This window comes from Oncorhynchus masou, chromosome 33, assembly GCF_036934945.1.
Source record: "Oncorhynchus masou masou isolate Uvic2021 chromosome 33, UVic_Omas_1.1, whole genome shotgun sequence".
NCBI lineage: Eukaryota > Metazoa > Chordata > Actinopteri > Salmoniformes > Salmonidae > Oncorhynchus > Oncorhynchus masou.
Genome location: NC_088244.1, coordinates 2720026 through 2746208, shown reverse-complemented (window position 1 = coordinate 2746208; position 26183 = coordinate 2720026). Strand labels below are relative to the sequence as shown.

Below are 26183 nucleotides of genomic sequence, written 5' to 3'. Positions count from 1 at the left end.
TCATCTCCTCTCTTCCACCCCTCCTCCTCCTTTACCCTCATCTCCTCTCTTCCTCCCCTCCTCCTTCTTTACCCTCATCTCCTCTCTTCCTCCCCTCCTCCTTCTTTACCCTCATCTCCTCTCTTCCTCCCCTCCTCCTTCTTTACCCTCCTTTGCTCTCCTCCGCTCCTCCTCCCCCTCCTTTACCCTCCTCTCATCATCTCCTCATCTCCTCCCGTCCTCATCTCTCTTCCACCCCTCCTCCTTCTTTACCCTCCTTTCCCCCCCTCCTCTCCTCCACCCCTCCTTCTCTCCTCTTATTGCCTGTCCTGTCCTCTCCTCCTCTCCTCCACCCCTCCTTCTCTCCTCTTATTGCCTGTCCTGTCCTCTCCTCCTCTCCTCCACCCCTCCTTCTCTCCTCTTATTGCCTGTCCTGTCCCCTCCTCCTCTCCTCCTGTACAATCCTCACTTCTCCCACACACATCCTTTCATTTGTAGAGTGAGTCAGAGGAGTGTGGGGTCAGTGCTGCTCAACAAACCGTGTGCCCTTATTCACACACACACACACGGGTGAGGCTGGATCGGGGTCTCAAAAGTCCCCACCTCCCAACCTCTATCTATCATCCTCTCCTCTCTTCCTTAGGAGAAACTGCCAGCCAGGACTGTTTTCATAACTCAGCATCTGCTGACTACAGCACTAGGGCTCCAGCCAGAACGTTCTCCTGGGATTTATAAAACCTTACCCATCATCCTTGATCTCGCACAGAATGTTCTTCTGTAGACAAATAATCACGGTATTTCTTCTTAAAAGTGTTTAAAATGCTGCTACTTCTGTTGGTTGTAAAAGCAGGTGGTATGATCTATGACGGTGGCTCCACTAGTATAGATTTTAATTGAATTATTTATTAGTAGAGATTTGTTAGGATTGAGGTGAGTCACCCCTATAAAATGTAAAGCGGTCTTCTGAGACCTGATGGAAAGTGCTGTATAACGTTAATAACATCCACTACGTTGCTCAGTGGTTATGGATTCAACCTATGGTTACCTATGGTTACCTATGGTTACCTATGACTCCGAGGAGATTTGATTGGCTAGCTCGGTGGTTAATAATGAATAAAGGTTTGACGTGGTTTGATTGGTTGGCTGGGAGAAGACGTAGTTTGATTGGTTGGCTGGGAGAAGACGTAGTTTGATTGGTTGGCTGGGAGAAGACGTAGTTTGATTGCCTGGCTGGGAGAAGACGTAGTTTGATTGGTTGGCTGGGAGAAGACGTAGTTTGATTGCCTGGCTGGGAGAAGACGTAGTTTGATTGGTTGGCTGGGAGAAGACGTAGTTTGATTGCCTGGCTGGGAGAAGACGTAGTTTGATTGACCAGCTAGGTGGTTAAAAGGTATGACCAGATTGGTTCGGTGTGTTTCATCCAGCCAGGGCCCTGGGGTCTGAATGTACTGAATGAGTCAGATAGTGTTGCCAGAAATACGACTGTGATGGCGTTAGTGTTGTGACTCACAGTGCTGCTGCTGCTGCATTGTGAGGTCTGAGTCTGTGAGTTTTGATGGCGCTGAAGTTTTTTTGTGTGTTTTGTTAAGGCGAAGGGATGAATCTGGTTGAGAGAATGCCAAGAGCCGTCATCAAGGCAAAGGGTGTCTACTTTGAAGAAGCTCAAATATAAAACATATTTTGATTTGTTTAACACTTTTTTTTGGTTACTACATGATTCCATATGTGTCATTTCATAGTGTTGATGTCTTCACTATTATACTATTATACACTATTATAGCCGTATTTGGCCATTAGCAAACAGGAAAACGCTCATCCAGAGGCGGCTCTACCCGTGGCCGGTGATTTTAATGCAGGAAAACTGAAATCCATAATACCATAATTTTTTACTTTTACTACAAGACCAGAAACACATACAAGACTCTCCCTCGCCCTCCATTTGGCAAATCTGACCATAACTATATCCTCCTGAATCCTGCTTACATGCAAAAAGTCAAACAGGAAGTACCAATGACGCGCTTAATGCAGAAGTGGTCCGATGAATCGGTTGCTAAGCTACAGGACTGTTTCACACAGACTGGAATATGTTCCGTGATTCATCTGATAACAACTGAGGAGTTCACCACATCAATCACTGGCTTCATTAATAAGTGCATCGTCGACGTTGTCTCCACAGTGACCGTACAACCACACTGAGGTAAAGGCTAGAGCGGCCCCTTTCAAGGAGAAGGGACACTATAATCCAGACGCTTATAATAAATCCCGCTACGACATCCAATGAGCCATTAAAACAGGCAAATCGTCAATACAGGACTGAGATCGAATCGTACCACACTGGCTCTGACGCTCGTCGGATGTGGCATCACAGATTACAAAGGGAAACCCAGACGCAAACTGTCCAGTGACGTAAGCCTACCAGAAAAGTTCAATGCCTTCTTTGCTCGGCAAAGGCAAACTACAATGAACCATGAGAACACCAGCTGTTCAGGACGACCGTGTGATCTCGCTTTCCGTAGCTGTGAGTAACACCTTTAAAAAGCTTAACAGGTCGCGGGGCCAGATGAATTACCCGGATGCATACTTAGAACATGCGCTGACCCGCTGGTAAGTTTCTTCACTGACAATTTGAACCTCTCCCTGATCCAGTCTGTAATACCTAGGAGTCCATCATAGTCCCTGTACCCATAAACGACAAGGTAACCTGTCTAAATGACTATCGCCCTGTACCGCCCTGTACCATTCACATCTGTAGCCATGAAATGCTTTTAAAGGCTTGTCGTGGTTCACGTCAACATCATCCCAAAACCCCTGGACCCACTCCAATTCACATACCTCCCCAACTGATCTACAGATGACATATGTGAGAATGTTGTTCATAGACTACAACCCAGCGTTCAGCATCATAGTGCCCATGAAACTCATCACCAAGCTAAGGACCCTGGGACTAAACTCCTCCCTCTGCATCTAGATCCTGGACTTCCTGACGGGCCGCCCCCCAGGTGGTGAGGGTAGGCAACAACACATCTGCCACGCTAACCCGCTAACCCTCAACACGGGAGCCCCTCAGGGGTTCGTGCTCAGTCCCATCCTGTACTTCCTATTTACCCACGACCGCGTGGCCGCGTACAACTCCAACACCATCATTACGTTTTCGATGGTGGTAGGCAAAGACATCACCGGGGCCAAGCTCCCTGCCATCCCTCCCTGGACCCCTATAGCAGGCATCAGAGGAAGGCCTTAAACATGTTCAAATACTCCAGCCACCCAAGTCATTGACTGTTTCTCTCTGCTACTGCATGGCTAGCGGTATCGATGCACTAAAACTGGAACCAAGAGGACCCTAAACAGCTTCAACCCCACAAGCCATAAGACTGCTAAATAGTTAGCCAAAGAGCTACCCGGACTCCTGTATCTTCACTGAACCCACTTTGTACCAAGTCTTTTGCCTCATCACATACGCTGCTGCTACCGTCTCTTATCTATCCTGTTGCCTAGTCACTCTACCCCTACCTAAATGTACACATCAATTACCTCGTATTCTGATGACCCTTCATACTGCACAACTTCTATTTGTTCTGAATGTTGTTCATATTAACCTGGTCCAAGATCTGTTTGTGGTGTAGGTCCAACTCCTTTTGTCGATGTTATGCAAAACACAATTAGCAAGATGTTGATATGAGAGCAGAGAGAGTGGGCTGAGATGGTCTTTGAGACCAGAACATTTCCATTCTGACAGTCCTTCAGACTGGAACACTTCCCTTCTGATGGTCCTTCAGACTGGAACACTTCCCTTCTGATGGTCCTTCAGACTGGAACACTTCCCTTCTGATGGTCCTTCAGACTGGAACACTTCCCTTCTGATGGTCCTTCAGACTGGAACACTTCCCTTCTGATGGTCCTTCAGACTGGAACACTTCCCTTCTGATGGTCCTTCAGACTGGAACACTTCCCTTCTGATGGTCCTTCAGACTGGAACACTTCCCTTCTGATGGTCCTTCAGACTGGAACACTTCCCTTCTGATGGTCCTTCAGACTGGAACACTTCCCTTCTGATGGTCCTTCAGACTGGAACACTTCCCTTCTGATGGTCCTTCAGACTGGAACACTTCCCTTCTGACGGTCCTTCAGACTGGAACACTTCCCTTCTGATGGTCCTTCAGACTGGAACACTTCCCTTCTGATGGTCCTTCAGACTGGAACACTTCCTTCTGATGGTCCTTCAGACTGGAACACTTCCCTTCTGATGGTCCTTCAGACTGGAACACTTCCTTCTGATGGTCCTTCAGACTGGAACATTTCCCTTCTGATGGTCCTTCAGACTGGAACACTTCCCTTCTGATGGTCCTTCAGACTGGAACACTTCCCTTCTGATGGTCCTTCAGACTGGAACACTTCCCTTCTGATGGTCCTTCAGACTGGAACACTTCCCTGATGGTCTTGATGGTCCTTCAGACTGGAACACTTCCCTGATGGTCTTGAATGGTCCTTCAGACTGGAACACTTCCCTTCTGATGGTCCTTCAGACTGGAACACTTCCCTTCTGATGGTCCTTCAGACTGGAACACTTCCCTTCTGATGGTCCTTCAGACTGGAACACTTCCCTTCTGATGGTCCTTCAGACTGGAACACTTCCCTTCTGATGGTCCTTCAGACTGGAACACTTCCCTTCTGACGATCCTTCAGACTGGAACACTTCCCTTCTGATGGTCCTTCAGACTGGAACACTTCCCCTCTGATGGTCCTTCAGACTGTGATGGATGGAGAGGGGCTAAGGACCTGTGATAGACTAGCGTCCTACCCAGGGTGTGTGCTCACCCTGAAGGCCCTACATGACTGCACCCTCATACTTCTCACAGCTCCTCCAGCCCCACTACCCCGTCCGCTTCCTACGCTCCTCCGACCTCGGGCATCCTGATGGTCCCCAACATCAGGCTTTTCACCATGGGTGGACAGTGTCTCTGCTGCCCCTTGCCTTTGGAATACCCTGGCCCTTTATGTCAGAGCTGCCTATAGCATTGCTAGTTTTAAAACCAGGTATGAGACCTACCTGTTTCGAGGGGCTTGTTGAGTACAAGCCTAACACTGTACTGACCTCTCTAAAACCATTATAATCCTAACACTGTACTGACCTCTCTAAAACCATTATAATCCTAACACTGTACTGACTTCTCTCTATCCAGTATTATCCTAACACTGTACTGACTTCTCTCTATCCATTATAATCCTAACACTGTACTGACTTCTCTCTATCCATTATAATCCTAACACTGTACTGACTTCTCTCTATCCATTATAATCCTAACACTGTATATATGTCTCATCTGATTTGTCTCTAGTCGTGTCTTTACGTACCGTACTATGTGTTTTTAAGTGATTTGATGTTTTATTCTTGTTGCACAAAAATACACATTACAAATAAAACATATTATTATTATTATCTACATCATGCTGCACTACGGGCTGTTCTTGTTACATCTTATACAGCAAGACTTCCCTTCCAATAGCATCTCCTTCATATTTCACCCTCCTTCAAAATGTCCCCAGCTACTAGCCAATCAATCTCTTGGGTGACTCAAATTCATGAAAAATGTCCCCCACTTGTCTTTTCGCCACATAATATATTATTTTAAAGACATCTACACATCTGTAAAGACATCTACACATCTACACATCTTTGAAGACATCTACACATCTGTAAAGACATCTACACATCTACACAACTTTAAAGACATCTACACATCTGTAAAGACATCTACACATCTACACATCTTTAAAGACATCTACACATCTACACATCTTTAAAGACATCTACACATCTACACATCTGTAAAGACATCTACACATCTTTGAAGACATCTACACATCTACACATATTTGAATGGAACACGCTAGTCTAAGATGAACAGTTTCACTGCCAAATGTGTAGAAACGGTTAATAAAGGCAGACTAGAGAGAGAGAGGGACAGAGAGCCAGAGAGAGAGAGAGAGAGAGGGCCAGAGAGCCAGAGAGAGAGGGACAGAGAGCCAGAGAAAGAGAGAGAGAGAGGGACAGAGAGCCAGAGAAAGAGAGAGAGAGAGGGACAGAGAGCCAGAGAGAGAGGGACAGAGAGCCAGAGAAAGAGAGAGAGAGAGGGACAGAGAGCCAGAGAAAGAGAGAGAGAGAGGGACAGAGAGCCAGAGAGAGAGAGGGACAGAGAGCCAGAGAGCCAGAGACAGAGAGCCAGAGAGAGAGGGACAGAGAGAGGGACACAGAGAGAGAGAGAGAGAGAGAGAGAGAGAGAGAGAGAGGGACAGAGAGCCAGAGAGAGAGAGAGAGAGAGAGAGAGGGACAGAGAGCCAGAGAGAGAGAGTTGGAGAGAGAGACATGGAGCCAGAGAGTTGGAGAGAGAGACATGGAGCCAGAGAGTTGGAGAGAGAGACATGGAGCCAGAGAGTTGGAGAGAGAGACATGGAGCCAGAGAGTTGGAGAGAGAGACATGGAGCCAGAGAGTTGGAGAGAGAGACAAGGAGCCAGAGTTGGAGAGAGAGACATGGACCCAGAGAGTTGGAGAGAGAGACATGGAGCCAGAGAGTTGGAGAGAGAGACATGGAGCCAGAGAGTTGGAGAGAGAGACAAGGAGCCAGAGTTGGAGAGAGAGACATGGACCCAGAGAGTTGGAGAGAGAGACATGGAGCCAGAGAGTTGGAGAGAGAGACATGGAGCCAGAGAGTTGGAGAGAGAGACATGGAGCCAGAGAGTTGGAGAGAGAGACATGGACCCAAGAGGGGGATGACATGGAGCCAGTGAGAAAGAGAGAGAGAGAGAGCCAGAGAGACAGAAAGAGATAGAGAGGAGGCCATGAGCAGATGATCTCATTTTTCAGTATGTTCTTAAAAAAGATAGATTTCGAGTTAGATAAAATTAGATTTTTTTTGTCAAGAACATTTACAAGATGCTACCGTCTACAACATAACCTTCACTCCAAATCAAAACTCCAAATCTATAACCTGATTTTGGCCAGAATTACGGAATCACCTGGAAGGCTTACAATTACCAAAGATCATTATTCCAACACTATACAGGAAACACTCTGGAAAACATCAGAAACCTGAAAACACCGTCCAACCTGGAACTGAGTGAGTAATGTTCAGTCTGAAGCTATATTTTATCTCCAAAAGCCAAGAAGAAAAATACATTTCACTACGTTATTATGGTGCTAAATTCAGGCTGCTAAAGCTTGATACAGCTTCAATTAGCACTGACGTGTCAGGTAAGAATGTCAAAGCCCTTTAGCCCAACAATGGTAGGAGAGTCACACTGTCTACTACAACCAAATGGAGAGGCCTTAGAAGCTGCCTCCTGCTGTTCAGAGGTCATTAAAATACAGTACCCTGTGCATGTACAGAACGATAACACACAAAAAGATCACAAAATAAAGCTCATTATGCGAAATCAAGAGACACTTTTTGCTGACTATTATAAAAATGGGAACATCAGCAACCTCTATCTTCCACACAAACCATCCCCTGGCACGGCACAGTGCTATATTAGCACACTACCCCTCTGTTAAGAGGTGGGGTGTTACCGAGGGGTGGCAACTCAGGATACTTGATAACGAGGACTCGGAGTCAGGTAATATAAACCTCTATAAGTCCGGAACAGTAATGGTACAGGGTAACCCCAAACAGTTTCAGCTGGACTTTCACCTTATCAAAGAATTAACCCAGCAGGAGAAGCTCTCCCTTGAGAAAGATAACCCCCCACCCTGAGCGGGTCAGACCAGACCTCTTCATTTTATAACCCCACAGACGAGCCACCCCCAGCGGAAAGTCCGGTTCCGGGTTGGAGCGAGCGGTCGCATCTACACTTCGGTCCGCAGGTAGTATAACTTTTCATTACATTTCATTATAGTACAACGGTTTGATTTGTCTAATCTTAGCAATTTCTTCTTAGCTAGCTACATAGCCGTCCTTGTATCAAAGATAATTGCATAATTATCGTATTTCGTCGTCCTAACGTATCTGCCCAGCAGCTAGCTAAGCAGCTAGCTAACATCCACTGTCCACCAGCACTGTAGAAACTATTACACTCAACTGAACGACTCGATTAGCGTAGTGTCAGCTAGCTACATAGTTGTCTTCGCTGTCTTCGTATCCAAGATAATTGTGTAGTTTAGAGTGTGTAGACTTAGAGTGATTATCTTAATTTACCGAGGTTAGCTAGCCAGCTATTTGTCGTCCTTAACGTAGGAGATGCTGCTAGCTAGCTAGCCAACAGCTAGCCAACCTCTACCGAATTGAACTTCAACTACCCGGTCAACATTCCGCGTCGCTCCACAGGTAGTATCACATTTTCATTTCACTTCATTACAGTACAACGGTTTGATTTGTTTGATCGTAGCTAGCCAGCTACATAGCCGTCTTTGTATCTAAGACAATTGTGTAGTCTAGAGCGATTTTCTAGGTTGGCTGGCCAGCTATTGTCGTTCTTTTAACGTAGCTAGCCAGCTAGCCCCCGAATAGCAGCACTGTAGAAACTAGTACAGTACAACGGTTTGATTTGTTTGATCGTAGCTAGCTAGCTACATAGCCGTCTTTGTATCTAAGACAATTGTGCAGCCTAGAGCGATTTTCTAGGTTAGCTAGCCAGCTATTGTCGTTCTTTTAAGGTAACGTAACGCAATCAACCTGCTAGCTAGCCAGCTAGCCCCCGAATAGCAGCACTGTAGAAACTATTACACTCGACGGAACGACTTGATTAGTGTAGTGTCAACATCGCAGCCACTACCAGCTAGCCTACTCCAGCAGTACTGTATCATTTCAATCATTTTAGTCAATAAGATTCTTGCTACGTAAGCTCAACTTTCTGAACATTCGAGACGTATGTCCACTTGTCATTCCAATCTCCTTTGCATTAGCGTAGCCTCTTCTGTAGCCTGTCAACTATGTGTCTATCTATCCCTGTTCTCTCCTCTCTGCACAGACCATACAAACGCTCCACACCGCGTGGCCGCGGCCACCCTAATCTGGTGGTCCCAGCGCGCACGACCCACGTGGAGTTCCAGGTCTCCGGTAGCCTCTGGAACTGCCGATCTGCGGCCAACAAGGCAGAGTTCATCTCAGCCTATGCCTCCCTCCAGTCCCTCGACTTCTTGGCACTGACGGAAACATGGATCACCACAGATAACACTGCTACTCCTACTGCTCTCTCTTCGTCCGCCCACGTGTTCTCGCACACCCCGAGAGCTTCTGGTCAGCGGGGTGGTGGCACCGGGATCCTCATCTCTCCCAAGTGGTCATTCTCTCTCTCTCCCCTTACCCATCTGTCTATCGCCTCCTTTGAATTCCATGCTGTCACAGTTACCAGCCCTTTCAAGCTTAACATCCTTATCATTTATCGCCCTCCAGGTTCCTCGGAGAGTTCATCAATGAGCTTGATGCCTTGATAAGCTCCTTTCCTGAGGACGGCTCACCTCTCACAGTCCTGGGCGACTTTAACCTCCCCACGTCTACCTTTGACTCATTCCTCTCTGCCTCCTTCTTTCCACTCCTCTCCTCTTTTGACCTCACCCTCTCACCTTCCCCCTACTCACAAGGCAGGCAATACGCTCGACCTCATCTTTACTAGATGCTGTTCTTCCACTAACCTCATTGCAACTCCCCTCCAAGTCTCCGACCACTACCTTGTATCCTTTTCCCTCTCGCTCTCATCCAACACTTCCCACACTGCCCCTACTCGGATGGTATCGCGCCGTCCCAACCTTCGCTCTCTCTCCCCCGCTACTCTCTCCTCTTCCATCCTATCATCTCTTCCCTCTGCTCATACCTTCTCCAACCTATCTCCTGATTCTGCCTCCTCAACCCTCCTCTCCTCCCTTTCTGCATCCTTTGACTCTCTATGTCCCCTATCCTCCAGGCCGGCTCGGTCCTCCCCTCCCGCTCCGTGGCTCGACGACTCATTGCGAGCTCACAGAACAGAGCTCCGGGCAGCCGAGCGGAAATGGAGGAGAACTCGCCTCCCTGCGGACCTGGCATCCTTTCACTCCCTCCTCTCTACATTTTCCTCCTCTGTCTCTGCTGCTAAAGCCACTTTCTACCACTCTAAATTCCAAGCATCTGCCTCTAACCCTAGGAAGCTCTTTGCCACCTTCTCCTCCCTCCTGAATCCTCCTCCCCCTCCCCCCCCCTCCCTCTCTGCAGATGACTTCGTCAACCATTTTGAAAAGAAGGTCGACGACATCCGATCCTCGTTTGCTAAGTCAAACGACACCGCTGGTTCTGCTCACACTGCCCTACCCTGTGCTCTGACCTCTTTCTCCCTCTCTCTCCAGATGAAATCTCGCTTCTTGTGACGGCCGGCCGCCCAACGACCTGCCCGCTTGACCCTATCCCTCCTCTCTTCTCCAGACCATTTCCGGAGACCTTCTCCCTTACCTCACCTCGCTCATCAACTCATCCCTGACCGCTGGCTACGTCCCTTCCGTCTTCAAGAGAGCGAGAGTTGCACCCCTTCTGAAAAAACCTACACTCGATCCCTCCGATGTCAACAACTACAGACCAGTATCCCTTCTTTCTTTTCTCTCTAAAACTCTTGAACGTGCCGTCCTTGGCCAGCTCTCCCGCTATCTCTCTCAGAATGACCTTCTTGATCCAAATCAGTCAGGTTTCAAGACTAGTCATTCAACTGAGACTGCTCTTCTCTGTATCACGGAGGCGCTCCGCACTGCTAAAGCTAACTCTCTCTCCTCTGCTCTCATCCTTCTAGACCTATCGGCTGCCTTCGATACTGTGAACCATCAGATCCTCCTCTCCACCCTCTCCGAGTTGGGCATCTCCGGCGCGGCCCACGCTTGGATTGCGTCCTACCTGACAGGTCGCTCCTACCAGGTGGCGTGGCGAGAATCTGTCTCCTCGCCACGCGCCCTCACCACTGGTGTCCCCCAGGGCTCTGTTCTAGGCCCTCTCCTATTCTGGCTATACACCAAGTCACTTGGCTCTGTCATAACCTTACATGGTCTCTCCTATCATTGCTATGCAGACGACACACAATTAATCTTCTCCTTTCCCCCTTCTGATGACCAGGTGGCGAATCGCATCTCTGCATGTCTGGCAGACATATCAGTGTGGATGACGGATCACCACCTCAAGCTGAACCTCGGCAAGACGGAGCTGCTCTTCCTCCCGGGGAAGGACTGCCCGTTCCATGATCTCGCCATCACGGTTGACAACTCCATTGTGTCCTCCTCCCAGAGCGCTAAGAACCTTGGCGTGATCCTGGACAACACCCTGTCGTTCTCAACCAACATCATGGCGGTGGCCCGTTCCTGTAGGTTCATGCTCTACAACATCCGCAGAGTACGACCCTGCCTCACACAGGAAGCGGCGCAGGTCCTAATCCAGGCACTTGTCATCTCCCGTCTGGATTACTGCAACTCGCTGTTGGCTGGGCTCCCTGCCTGTGCCATTAAACCCCTACAACTCATCCAGAACGCCGCAGCCCGTCTGGTGTTCAACCTTCCCAAGTTCTCTCACGTCACCCCGCTCCTCCGCTCTCTCCACTGGCTTCCAGTTGAAGCTCGCATCCGCTACAAGACCATGGTGCTTGCCTACGGAGCTGTGAGGGGAACGGCACCGCAGTACCTCCAGGCTCTGATCAGGCCCTACACCCAAGCAAGGGCACTGCGTTCATCCACCTCTGGCCTGCTCGCCTCCCTACCACTGAGGAAGTACAGTTCCCGCTCAGCCCAGTCAAAACTGTTCGCTGCTCTGGCCCCCCAATGGTGGAACAAACTCCCTCACGAAGCCAGGACAGCGGAGTCAATCACCACCTTCCGGAGACACCTGAAACCCCACCTCTTCAAGGAATACCTAGGATAGGATAAGTAATCCTTCTCACCCCCCCTTAATGATTTAGATGCACTATTGTAAAGTGGCTGTTCCACTGGATGTCAGAAGGTGAATTCACCAATTTGTAAGTCGCTCTGGATAAGAGCGTCTGCTAAATGACTTAAATGTAATGTAAATGTAAAGTCAACCTCCCAGCACAGAGTACTACCCTCATTGAAATGAAGGATAAATTCAACCAGCTGGAGGTAAGGCAGGTGGAGCTGGAACAGCGGGTGATTACTCTCCAGGCAGCACAGACCCAGACAACAGTCCAGCACAACAACACCCCCTTAACCAGACCCGGAGAGCTAGAGGTGGAGAGAGATATATCTGCACTCTGGTAGTGAGACAACATCTACAAGAGAAAGAGCTGGAGTAGGAGAAGAACCGAGCACTAGAGGAGATGATCAGACTGCTGGAGGAGAAGGTAATGGGGATGGCGTGTGACAGAGAACAACCCATTAGAGAGGTGGCCACCCCCGCAGAGAAGCCCGCAGAACAGCCCACCCCAGACCCTGACCACGTCGATATCACAGCGGGACAGACATATTATGAACCCCAAGCCCAGGGGATCTCACCCCCTCTGAGCCCCCCCCCCCTGTCAGCCACCCTGATAGACAAGAACAACCCCCCCACAGGGGACATACACAAGACACAGACACTCCTTATGGACTCAAACGGGAAATATACACAAGAAACACAGTGTGTCTAAACTCTGGTAACACCCATAGCGCCCTAGACCTTCTGTCTGAGGACCAACTAGGGTCACCCAGTCACAAAATAATACACACAGACACAAACGACCTGAGGGCACAACAGGAAAGAGTGGCCACAGCACTGAAGGGAGTGATTGAAAAGGCTTCTTCTACTTTACCCAGACCAGCGAGACACCCTCCCAGACCTGCAGGACCCCGCCCTGGACCTACACATAGAGGACCCACGCCAAGAGGAATTACATCCAGACCACAGCACACACAGACACATCCACACCCCCACCCCAACCAATCAACACCCCCCCACGTCAACCATGCCCGCACCCCATTTAGGCCCCCTCAGATCAGACCTATGCCACTCCTGCCCACCCCATGCACCCCACCCCCGCAAAGAGGGCCTCAACATGGAAGCCACACATATACGCCCAGGTAGTGAGCGGGCAAACAGTCCCAACCCCCACTCTCACACTCGCCCAAGCCGATGGCATGTACCAGATGCTCAGCAGGCTCTGCTCACACTTACTGTGATTGAAGAGAAGGAACCTGGACTTCATCAAATAAATCGGAAATACAGACATTGTCATCCTACAAGAAACCTGGTATAGAGGAGACGGACCCACTGGTTGTCCTCTAGGTTACAGAGAGCTGGTAGTCCCACCCACCAAACTACCAGGTGTGAAACAAGGAAGGGACTCAGGTGGTATGCTAATTTGATATAGAGCAGATCTAACTCCCTCCATTAAATAAATCAAAACAGGAACATCTTACATTTGGCTAGAAATTCAAAAGTGGTTAAAAGTGGCTAGAAATTCCAAAGGAAATGATCTTAACAGAGAAGAATGTCCTCCTGTGTGCTACATATATACCCCCACTAGAATCCCCATATTTTAATGAAGACAGCTTCTCCGCACTAGAGGGGGAAATCAATCATTTCCAGGCCCAGGGACATGTACTAGTCTGTGGCGACCTAAATGCCAGAACCAGACAAGAACCTGACACCCTCAGCACACAGGGGGGACAAACACCTGCCTGGAGGTGACAGCATTCCCTCCCCCATAAGCCCCCCCTAGGCACAACTATGACAACATAACCAACAAAAATTGTTCACAAATCCTGCAGCTCTGTCGCACACTGGGTATGTACATAGTCAATGGTAAGCTTTGAGGGGACTCCTATGGTAGGTACACCTATAGCTCATCTCTTGGCAGTAGTACTGTAGACTACTTTATCACTGACCTGAACCCAGAGTCTCTCAGAGCGTTCACAGTCAGCCCACTGACACCCCTATCAGACCACAGCAAAATCACAGTCTACTTGAACAGAGCAATACTCAATCATGAGGCATCAAAGCCAAAGGAACTGAGTATCATTAAGAAATGCTTTAGACTGAAGGAAAGTAGTGTAGAAATCTACCAGAAAGCAATTAGTCAACAACACATTCAATCCCTTTCAGACAACATCCTGGACAAAATGTTCCACTGTAATAGTGAAGGTATAAACTTGGCAGTAGAAAATCTTAACAGTATATTTGACCTCTCACCTACCCTATCAAATCTAAAAATGTCAAACAGAAAATCAAAGAAAATGAACAACCATCACAAATGGTTTAATGAAGAATGCAAAAACCTGAGAAAGAAATTAAGAAATTGAGAAACCTGTCCAACCAAAAACATAGAGACCCAGAAAACCTGAGTCTACGCCTTCACTATGGTGAATCACTAAAACAATACAGAAATACACTATGGAAAAAGAAGGAACAGCATGTCAGAAATCAGCTGAATGTAATTGAAGAATCCATAGACACTAACCACTTCTGAGAAAATTGGAAAACACTAAACAAACAACACAAAGAATTATCTATCCAAAATGAAGATGTTTGGGTAAACCACTTCTCCAATCTTTGTGGCTCTATAACAAAGAACAAACAGCAAAAACATATACATGATCAAATACAAATGTTAGAATCAACTACTAAAGATGACCAGAACCCACTGGATTCTCCAATTTTCTTGAACAAACTACAGGACAAAATAAAAACCCTCCAACCCAAAAGGCCTGTGGTGTTGATGGTATCCTCAATGAAATGAAAAAATATACAGACCACAAATTCCAATTGGCTACTCTATACTCTTTAACATCATCCTTAGCTCTGGCATCTTCCCCAACATTTGGAACCAAGGACTGATCACCTCAATCCACAAAAGGGGTGACACATTTGACCCCAATAACTACCGTGGGATATGCGTCAACAGTAACCTTGGGAAAGTCCTCTACATTATCATTAACAACAGACTCGTACATCCTTAGTGAAAACAATGTACTGAGCAAATGTCAAATTGGCTTTTTACCAAATTATCGTATGACAGATCATGTATTCACCCTGCACACCCTAATTGACAAACAAACAAACCAAAACAAAGGCAAAGTCTTCTCATGCTTTGTTGATTTCAAAAAAACGTTTGACTTAATTTGGCATGAGGGCCTGCTATATAAATTGCTAATCAAATTGATGGAAAGTGGTGTTGAGGGAAAAACATATGAAATACATGTACACAAACAACAAATCTGCAGTTATAATTGAAAAAAAACACATTTCTTCCCACAGGACCGTGGGGTGAGACAGGGATGCAGCTTAAGCCCCAACCTCTTCAACATATATATCAACGAATTGGCGAGGGCACTAGAACAGTCTGCAGCACCTGGCCTCACCTTACTAGAATCTGAAGTCAAATGTCTACTGTTTGCTGATGATCTGGTGCTTCTGTTACCAACCAAGGTGGGCCTACAGCAGAAACTAGATCTTCTGCACAGATTCTGCCAGACCTGGGCCCTGACAGTAAAACACACAAAACACACAGACAACTATACATACCTTGGCCTAAACATCAGCACCACAGGTAACTTCCACAAAGCTGTGAACAAGGCAGGACGAGCATTCTATGCCATCAAAAAGGAACATAAAATTCGACATACTGGTTGTAATTCTCAACGGACATTATGAAAGCTTAGCCCAGTTTATTTCTTCCAAGAGGGTCAATACAACTGCATTCAGACAAAAACATGTTTCCACCACCACAAGTATATATACTCCAATTTTTTACATTTTTTATGGTTCGACAGGAAGAGGAAGTGATGGGGTAATAAATCATTGTTTCTCCCTTAAGGGGGATCTGACCTCAACTCCCTTGATGCCTAATCCAACGACCTCCACCCGTATCTTTGCTTTATTTTGGCCAGGTCGCAATTGTAAATGAGAACTTGTTCTCAACTTGCCTACCTGGTTAAATAAAGGTGAAATAAATAAAATAAAAAATCCCCTCTGGCAACCCTGTGATTTCCTCTCGTCCAACCAACACATTCCAAAGCCATCTGGCTCCTATAGATAAGCATTACCTTCTGATGTAAAAACCAGTCTCTATCACCCCTCAGATACTATACTGCTGAGTATAACAATGTTCCAAGTTTAACCCAAAATAGAACAATACCAATTAGAATATGGCTAAAAATACTTGAATGAGAGGGCCTCACAGGTGGCGCAGTGGTCTAGGGAACACGGCAGAGACTTCGGCCTAGCGTCGTCCAGGTTAGGGAGGGTTTGGCCGGTAGGGATATCCTTGTCTCATTGCGCAATAGCGACTCCTGTGGCAGGCCGATGCAGTGCACGCTAACCAGGTCGCCAGGTGCACAGTGTTTCTTCCGACACATTGGTGCGGCTGGCTTCCGGGTTGGATGCTGTGTTAAGAAGCAGTGCGGCTTGGTAGGGTTGTGCTTTGGGGGACACATGGCTTTCGACCTTCGTCTCTCCTGAGCCCGTGTTGGAGTTGTAGCGATGAGACAAGATAGTATCTACTAACAATTGGATACCACGAAATTGGGGAGAAAAGGGGGTCAACATTTTTTTTAAATACTTTAATCAGTTTAGAACCCATTGCCCTTTATGGTTGTGAGGCCTGTGGTCTGTTCACCAACCAAGAATTCACAAAATGGAACAAACACCAAATTTAGACTCTGCATGCAGAATGCTTCTAAAATATCCTCCATGTAGAATTTAAAACATCAAATAATGTATGCAGAGCTAAATTAGGCCGATAACCGCTAATTATCAAAATCCACAAAAGAGCCGTTAACTTCAACAACCACCTAAAGGGAAGTGATTCCCAAACCTTCCATAACAAAGCCATCACCCACAGAGAGATGAACCTGGAGAAGAGTCCCCTAAGCATGCTGGTCCTGGGGCTCTGTTCACAAATTCAAACACACCCCACAGAGCCCATGGACAGCAGCACAATTAGACCCAACCAAATCATGAGAAAACAAAAAGATAATTACAGAATACCTGACCACTGTGACTGACCCAAACTTAAGGAAAGCTTTGACTCAGTGAGCATAGCCTTGCTATTGAGAAAGGCCATCGTAGGCAGACCTGGCTCTCAAGAGAAGACAGGCTATGTGCACACTGCCCACAAAATGAGGTGGAAACTGAGCTGCACTTCCTAACCTCCCGCCAAATGTATGACCATATTAGAGGCACATATTTCCCTCAGATTACACAGATCCACAAAGAATTCCAAAAGAAACCCAATTTTGATAAACTCCCATATCTACTGTGTGAAATTCCACAGTGTGCCATCACCGCAGCAAGATTTGGGACCTGTTGCCACAAGACAAGCGCAACCAGTGAAGAACAAACACCATTGTTCATTTTAATTGTTTATTTCACCTTATCTACTTCACTTGCTTTGGCAATGTTAACATATGTTTCCCATGCCAATAAATTTAATTGAATTGTGAGAGAGAGGCACACAAAGCCAGAGAGAGAGCCAGAGAGAGGGAGAGAGAGAGACAGAGAGCCAGAGAGAGAAAGGGAGAGAGAGCCAGAGAGAGAAAGGGAGAGACAGAGAGCCAGAGAGAGAGAGGGACAGAGAGCCAGACAGAGAGAGAGCCAGAGAGAGAAAGGGAGAGACAGAGAGCCAGAGAGAGAGAGGGATGGAGAGCCAGAGAGAGAGAGCGAGGGACAGAGAGCTAGACAGAGAGAGAGAGCCAGAGAGAGAAAGGGAGAGACAGAGAGCCAGAGAGAGAGAGCGAGGGACAGAGAGCTAGACAGAGAGAGAGAGCCAGAGAGAGAAAGGGAGAGACAGAGAGCCAGAGAGAGAGAGAGGGATGGAGAGCCAAAAAGAGAGAGAGGGATGGAGAGCCAAAGAGAGAGAGAGGAATGGAGAGACAGAAAGAGAGAGAGAGAGAGAGAGAGAGGGAGAGAGAGCGACAGAGAGAGAGCGCCAGAGAGAGAGACAGAGAGCCAGAGAGAATGCGTGTGTGAGTGTGTGTGTGTGTGTGTGTGTGTGTGTGAGTGTGTGTGTGTGTGTTGTATTTTACAGTGATGGACAAAGCCTGCGCCCTCAGAAGCCTGTTGCCATAGCAGCTAGCTCCTCTTCCCAGCAGCAGTAGGTTCTGCTAATTAGATTGTGTGCTGCACCATCTATTGATTCTGTTGAACCACGTATTACCAAGCTGGGGTAGCGTAGCTAACGTTACCTAGCTAACTATATAGAGAACTACATTTGTTTATGGAAACAAAGCATCTTTCATAATATGCTGCCTTAATCAGCAGCATCTGGGGAGCAGTTGTTTGGGGTTTAACTGCATTGCTGAAGAGAAGAACAGCAGATTTTTCCACCTTGCGGGTTCAGGGATTCAAACTGGTGACCTTTTGGCTACTGGCTCAAACGCTCTAAACCGCTAGGCTACCTGCCGCAGATGATGTAGTTGACGGGAGATGGTCTTCTAGAATCTACATGATGATGTAGTTGGTGGGAGATGGTCTTCTAGAATCTACATGATGATGTAGTTGGTGAGTGATGGTGTTCTAGAATCTACATGATGATGTAGTTGGTGGGAGATGGTGTTCTAGAATCTACATGATGATGTAGTTGGTGGGAGATGGTGTTCTAGAATCTACATGATGATGTAGTTGGTGGGAGATGGTGTTCTAGAATCTACATGATGATGTAGTTGGTGGGAGATGGTGTTCTAGAATCTACATGATGATGTAGTTGGTGGGAGATGGTGTTCTAGAATCTACATGATGATGTAGTTGGTGGTAGATGGTCTTCTAGAATCTACATGATGATGTAGTTGGTGGTAGATGGTCTTCTAGAATCTACATGATGATGTAGTTGGTGGGAGATGGTCTTCTAGAATCTACATGATGATGTAGTTGGTGGGAGATGGTCTTCTAGAATCTACATGATGATGTAGTTGGTGGGAGATGGTCTTCTAGAATCTACATGATGATGTAGTTGGTGGGAGATGGTGTTCTAGAATCTACATGATGATGTAGTTGGTGGGAGATGGTGTTCTAGAATCTACATGATGATGTAGTTGGTGGGAGATGGTGTTCTAGAATCTACATGATGATGTAGTTGGTGGGAGATGGTCTTCTAGAATCTACATGATGATGTAGTTGGTGGGAGATGGTCTTCTAGAATCTACATGATGATGTAGTTGGTGGGAGATGGTCTTCTAGAATCTACATGATGATGTAGTTGGTGGGAGATGGTCTTCTAGAATCTACATGATGATGTAGTTGGTGAGTGATGGTCTTCTAGAATCTACATGATGATGTAGTTGGTGGGAGATGGTGTTCTAGAATCTACATGATGATGTAGTTGGTGGGAGATGGTCTTCTAGAATCTACATGATGATGTAGTTGGTGGGAGATGGTCTTCTAGAATCTACATGATGATGTAGTTGGTGGGAGATGGTCTTCTAGAATCTACATGATGATGTAGTTGGTGGGAGATGGTCTTCTAGAATCTACATGATGATGTAGTTGGTGGGAGATGGTCTTCTAGAATCTACATGATGATGTAGTTGGTGGGAGATGGTCTTCTAGAATCTACATGATGATGTAGTTGGTGGGAGATGGTGTTCTAGAATCTACATGATGATGTAGTTGGTGAGTGATGGTGTTCTAGAATCTACATGATGATGTAGTTGGTGGGAGATGGTCTTCTAGAATCTACATGATGATGTAGTTGGTGGGAGATGGTCTTCTAGAATCTACATGATGATGTAGTTGGTGGGAGATGGTCTTCTAGAATCTACATGATGATGTAGTTGGTGGGAGATGGTCTTCTAGAATCTACATGATGATGTAGTTGGTGGGAGATGGTCTTCTAGAATCTACATGATGATGTAGTTGGTGGGAGATGGTCTTCTAGAATCTACATGATGATGTAGTTGGTGGGAGATGGTCTTCTAGAATCTACATGATGATGTAGTTGGTGGGAGATGGTCTTCTAGAATCTACATGATGATGTAGTTGGTGGGAGATGGTCTTCTAGAATCTACATGATGATGTAGTTGGTGGGAGATGGTCTTCTAGAATCTACATGATGATGTAGTTGGTGGGAGATGGTCTTCTAGAATCTACATGATGATGTAGTTGGTGGGAGATGGTGTTCTAGAATCTACATGATGATGTAGTTGGTGGGAGATGGTCTTCTAGAATCTACATGATGATGTAGTTGGTGGGAGATGGTCTTCTAGAATCTACATGATGATGTAGTTGGTGGGAGATGGTCTTCTAGAATCTACATGATGATGTAGTTGGTGGGAGATGGTGTTCTAGAATCTACATGATGATGTAGTTGGTGGGAGATGGTCTTCTAGAATCTACATGATGATGTAGTTGGTGGGAGATGGTCTTCTAGAATCTACATGATGATGTAGTTGGTGGGAGATGGTGTTCTAGAATCTACATGATGATGTAGTTGGTGGGAGATGGTCTTCTAGAATCTACATGATGATGTAGTTGGTGGGAGATGGTCTTCTAGAATCTACATGATGATGTAGTTGGTGGGAGATGGTCTTCTAGAATCTACATGATGATGTAGTTGGTGGGAGATGGTCTTCTAGAATCTACATGATGATGTAGTTGGTGGGAGATGGTCTTCTAGAATCTACATGATGATGTAGTTGGTGGGAGATGGTCTTCTAGAATCTACATGATGATTTAGTTGGTGGGAGATGGTCTTCTAGAATCTACATGATGATGTAGTTAACAAGTGTGCAAGACCCTCAATAAGGCAATGTGATGTCAATAACCTGAAAAGCCAGGATCCTAACTAGTAACTGAATGATGCATGTTTACGATGCAAGCCAAATAGGTCACATTTTGTGCCAACTCGGATTCATGCCACTTGGAAAACATAAATAGTTGTCTGTTTTGTGCGCCTCTCATCCCCCACCACCCATGCAGTGTTTTACCCCCATAAAGACAGGCCCATGTCCAGTAAAACCTGGACGTGTTTCTCTTATTTAGAATGGTGCACGTCCCTCACTGGAGGCAGAAACTAAAGGCATCTACATTTCCTGTGCATCATTTCCAAGAGGCTTCGGCGTTAATGAGCAATGACGCACTCTCATCCCTGCGTTAGGCAGGTGAACATCTTGCGTGATGATCATCTTGCGTGATGAACATCTTGCGTGATGAACATCTTGCGTGATGAACATCTTGCGTGATGAACATCTTGCGTGATGAACATCTTGCGTGATGAACATCTTGCGTGATGAACATCTTGCGTGATGAACATCTTGCGTGATGAACATCTTGCGTGATGAACATCTTGTGTGATGAACATCTTGTGTGATGAACATCTTGCGTGACGTAGTCAACCAGGCACAGATAGATGGTTTAAAGTGGTTCTGGCTCTATGTTCATAACAAAGAAATAAAATTTTGCGATGACAATACGTTCAACTAGAAATTATAGAATTGCCAGTAATAATCACAATTTTAAGCATTTCATTAACTAAATATAATTACATTTAGGCTGCAATGTTATTGGTCAAGTGGGTCTGTAATGGTAGCCTAGATAAGGAGAAGAGGGAACCAATCAAAAATCAGAGGGATCGGATAAACAAACTGGGGGAACGGATAAACAAACTGGGGGAACGGATAAACAAACTGGGGGAACGGATAAACAAACTGGGGGAACGGATAAACAAACTGGGGGAACGGATAAACAAACTGGGGGAACGGATAAACAAACTGGGGGAACGGATAAACAAACTAGGGGAACGGATAAACAAACTAGGGGAACGGATAAACAAACTGAGGGAACGGATAAACAAACTGGGGGAACGGATAAACAAACTGGGGGAACGGATAAACAAACTGGGGGAACGGATAAACAAACTGGGGGAACGGATAAACAAACTGGGGGAATGGATAAACAAACTGGGGGAATGGATAAACAAACTGGGGGAACGGATAAACAAACTGGGGGAACGGATAAACAAACTGGGGGAACGGATAAACAAACTGGGGGAATGGATAAACAAACTGGGGGAGTGGATAAACAAACTGGGGGAATGGATAAACAAACTGGGGGAACGGATAAACAAACTGGGGGAACGGATAAACAAACTAGGGGAACGGATAAACAAACTAGGGGAACGGATAAACAAACTGGGGGAATGGATAAACAAACTGGGGGAACGGATAAACAAACTGGGGGAACGGATAAACAAACTGGGGGAACGGATAAACAAACTGGGGGAATGGATAAACAAACTGGGGGAGTGGATAAACAAACTGGGGGAACGGATAAACAAACTGGGGGAACGGATAAACAAACTGGGGGAACGGATAAACAAACTGGGGGAATGGATAAACAAACTGGGGGAATGGATAAGCCTGACTGTTTTTTCTTCTTCACCATCACCCGTAAGGGGTTATTAACAAAAAAAAAAGTAGGTTAGCAAAAGAATACTCAAAAAATGCAACAACAAAACACTTAAAAGTTAAAAACATGTAGCAATGTCTGCAATATTTACAGAGCTCTGCGTCAAGGATTACTCACGGCACCATGGCAACTACGGAATAATCAGTTAGCCTATTGATGACTCATCATCCCTGACACACAACGAACGGAGAAAAACATGCCTCCAGGGATCAACAGCGCATTCAAACAACATAACCCAGCCACAGGAGGCTGGTGAAGGGAGGACGGCTCATAATAACGTCCGGAACGGAGCGAATGGAACGGTATCAAACACATGAAAACCATGTTTTTTTAATGTATTTGATACCATTCCACTAATTCCGCTCCAGCCATTACCACGAGCCCGTCCTTTTCAATTCAGGTGCCACCAGCCTCCTGTGAACCCAACAATACATAAATATATGTGTCAAGGGTGATCGCTGATTCCAATAGAATCTAATAGATTTATGTGATGTGATTATGAGCTGAGGTGATGCTAGCGTGTCTCGGACTGTCTCTGTGAGTCCATCTCTCTTTTCTTACCTTAGCGTCCAGCCGCAGCGGCGGGAGGAGGAGGACCACGGAGAGAGACAGCAGGAAGAGCGCAGAGCTAAAGCTGCAGCTGTTAGTCAGAGGGCCCGACATCCTTCAGGAGAGATGAGGCTGCCCCAACGAGGAGAAAACCAACACTGACTGTCACCCTGAGAGCTGGAGAGATGAACACAGGAGGGAGGGAGGACACGAGAAAGAGAGGGTGGGGGGAGGAGCTTAGCATCCAGAGAGAAGGGAAGGGACATGAGAAAGAGAGGGCGGGGGGAGGAGAGAACAGGAGAGAGGGGTAATGAGAGCACAGAGATGGTGAAGAATACGTGAGGAATATAATAAATGAGTGTCTGAAGAAACACAGATGCTGGATGCCCTATTTGAGTAGGATGGAAACACCATGACAATGCTGTTCCACAGCAGGCAGTGAAATAATTACGTAGAATCATCATCTAGACAACCACGAGGCAATCTAATATGTGTACAAGGAGACATACAGCAGATTGGGGAGTGCATGACATCGTATAAATGATGAGGAAATGTACGGTTTAGGCGTGCGTGAAAGCTATATTACGGTTTTGACGCCAGGCCTTTGTGAAACTAACAACCACATGTTAAACCACAAACGAGACAGGCACTTCTCTCATGCTTCTGTAAAGGTTCTGTTATGGTTCTGTAAAGGTTATGTTATGGTTCTGTAAAGGTTCTGTGGTGTTCTGTAAAGGTTCTCTCATGCTTCTGTAAAGGTTATGTTATGGTTCTGTAAAGGTTCTGTGGTGTTCTGTAAAGGTTCTGTTATGGTTCTGTAAAGGTTATGTTATGGTTCTGTAAAGGGTCTGTTATGGTTCTGTAAAGGTTATGGTATGGTTCTGTAAAGGTTCTGTGGTGTTCTGTAAAGGTTATGTTATGGTTCTGTAAAGGTTCTGGGTGTTCTGCAAAGGTTCTGTTATGGTTCTGTAAAGGTTCTGTTATGGTTCTGTAAAGGATCTATGATGGTTCTGTAAAGGTTATGTTATGGTTCTGTAAAGGTTCTGTGATGTTATGTAAAGGTTCTGTGATGTTATGTAAAGGTTCTGTGATGGTTCTGTAAAGGTTATGTGATGGTTCTGTAAAGGTTCTGTGATGTTATGTAAAGGTTCTGTGATGGTTCTGTAAAGGTTCTGTAAAGGTTCTGTAAAGGATCTATGATGGTTCTGTAAAGGTTATGGTATGGTTCTGTAAAGGTTCTGTAAAGGTTATGTTATGGTTCTGTAAAGGTTCTGTGATGTTATGTAAACGTTCTGTGATGTTATGTAAAGGTTCTGTGATGGTTCTGTAAAGGTTCTGTGATGTTCTGTAAAGGTTCTGTGATGGTTCTGTAAAGGTTCTGTGATGTTCTGTAAAGGTTCTGTAAAGGTTCTGGGATGTTATGTAAAGGTTCTGTGATGTTCTGTAAAGGTTCTGTGATGGTTCTGTAAAGGTTCTGTGATGTTCTGTAAAGGTTATGTGATGTTATGTAAAGGTTCTGTGATGGCTCTGTAAAGGTTCTGTGATGTTCTGTAAACGTTCTGTGATGTTATGTAAAGGTTCTGTGATGTTATGTAAAGGTTCTGTGATTGTTCTGTAAAGGTTCTGTGATGTTATGTAAAGGTTCTGTGATGATATGTAAAGGTTCTGTGATGTTCTGTAAAGGTTCTGCGATGGTTCTGTAAAGGTTCTGTGATGGTTGATGATTCTGTGGAGATGATGATAAAACTCAACTGAGCCTCTACTGCCACCATGTGTCACTATAATATCCAACTGCACACTGCATACAAACAGCAAATAACCACAACGTGATTATTCAGATTTTATAATGAAGGGACAATTACATACATTACACCAAATGTGCTATAGCTAAAAATAGAGAAAGAGATGGAGAGAAAGAGAGACAGTCATATATATATATATATATATATATATATATATATATATATACATATATATATACATATATATATATATATATATATATATATATATATATATATATATATACACACAGTGGGGCAAAAAAGTATTTAGTCAGCCACCAATTGTGCAAGTTCTCCTACTTAAAAAGATGAGAGAGGCCTGTAATTTTCATCATAGGTACACTTCAACTATGACAAACAAAATGAGAAAAAAAATCCAGAAAATCACACTCTAGGATTTTTAATGAATTTATTTACAAATTATAGTGGAAAACAAGTATTTGGTCACCTACACACAAGCTGTCACACCCTGACCATAGTTTACTTTGTACGTTTCTATGTTTTGGTTGGTCAGGGTGTGATCTGAGTGGGCATTCTATGTTGTGTGTCTAGTTAGTCTATTTCTATTTCTGGCCTGATATGGTTCTCAATCAGAGGCAGGTGTTAGTCATTGTCTCTGATTGAGAACCATATTTAGGTAGCCTGGGTTTCACTGTGTGTTTTTGGGTGATTGTTCCTGTCTCTGTGTTTTGCACCAGATAGGGCTGTTTTAGGTTTTCGCACGTTTGTTATTTTGTTAGTTTATTCGTGTATAGTTTCTTTATTAAAATAAAATGAATAACAACCACGCTGCATTTTGGTCCGCTCCTCCTTCTACAGACGAAAGCCGTGACAGAATCACCCACCACAACAGGACCAAGCGGTGTGGTAACAGGCAAAAGCAACAGCAGGAGCAACAAAAAAAGGAATGGACATGGGAGGACAAATTAGACGGAGAAGGACCCTGGGCTCAGCCTGGAGAATATAGCCGCCCCAAGGAAGAACTGGAGGCGGTGAAAGCGGAGAGGCGCCGGTATGAGAAGGCAGCACGGCGACGCGGATGGAAGCCCGAGAGTCAGACCCAAAAATTTATTGGGGGGAGGGCACAGGGAGAGTGTGGCAGAGTCAGGAGTCAGACCTGAGCCAACTCTCCCTGTTTATCATAAGGAGCCAAGGAGGAGACCAGAACCAGAACCGGTGTTGGAGGTGAGCGAAACAGAGACTGTGAAGGAGTTAATGGGGAAATTGGAGGAGAGAGTAATGAGGGAGTTGCTGTGTTGGTGATTTAAGTATGGAATTCGCCCGACGGAGCGTGTCGGGGATTTGATGGCACCTTGGTCAGCTCTCCATACTCGTCCTGAGGTGTGTGTTAGTCGGCTGGTGAAGTTGGTGCAGCCTCACGCACAAGGCCTCCTGTGCACCTCCCTAGCCTTGCATGTTCTGTGCCAGCACTGCTCTCAAGATCTCCAGTACGCCTTCACGGTCTAGCCCATCCTGTGCCACCTCCACACACCAGCCCTCCGATGGCAGCTCCCTGCACCAGGCTTCCTGTGCGTGTCCTCGGCC

At 45.9% G+C, this 26183-nt stretch overlaps 1 protein-coding gene across 1 annotated transcript in view; it reads right to left on the bottom strand.

The window, feature by feature from the left end:
* The window catches only part of LOC135527682 (uncharacterized), a 26161-nt gene extending 3138 nt beyond the window's left edge, over positions 1-23023 (bottom strand). Inside the window, exon 1 of the mRNA XM_064956175.1 lies at positions 22867-23023. Within this exon, the coding sequence (XP_064812247.1) occupies positions 22867-22968 (102 nt within the window). The 5' untranslated portion in view covers positions 22969-23023. The remainder of the gene's footprint in view (positions 1-22866) is intronic.
* Between the last annotated feature and the right edge of the window lie 3160 nt (positions 23024-26183).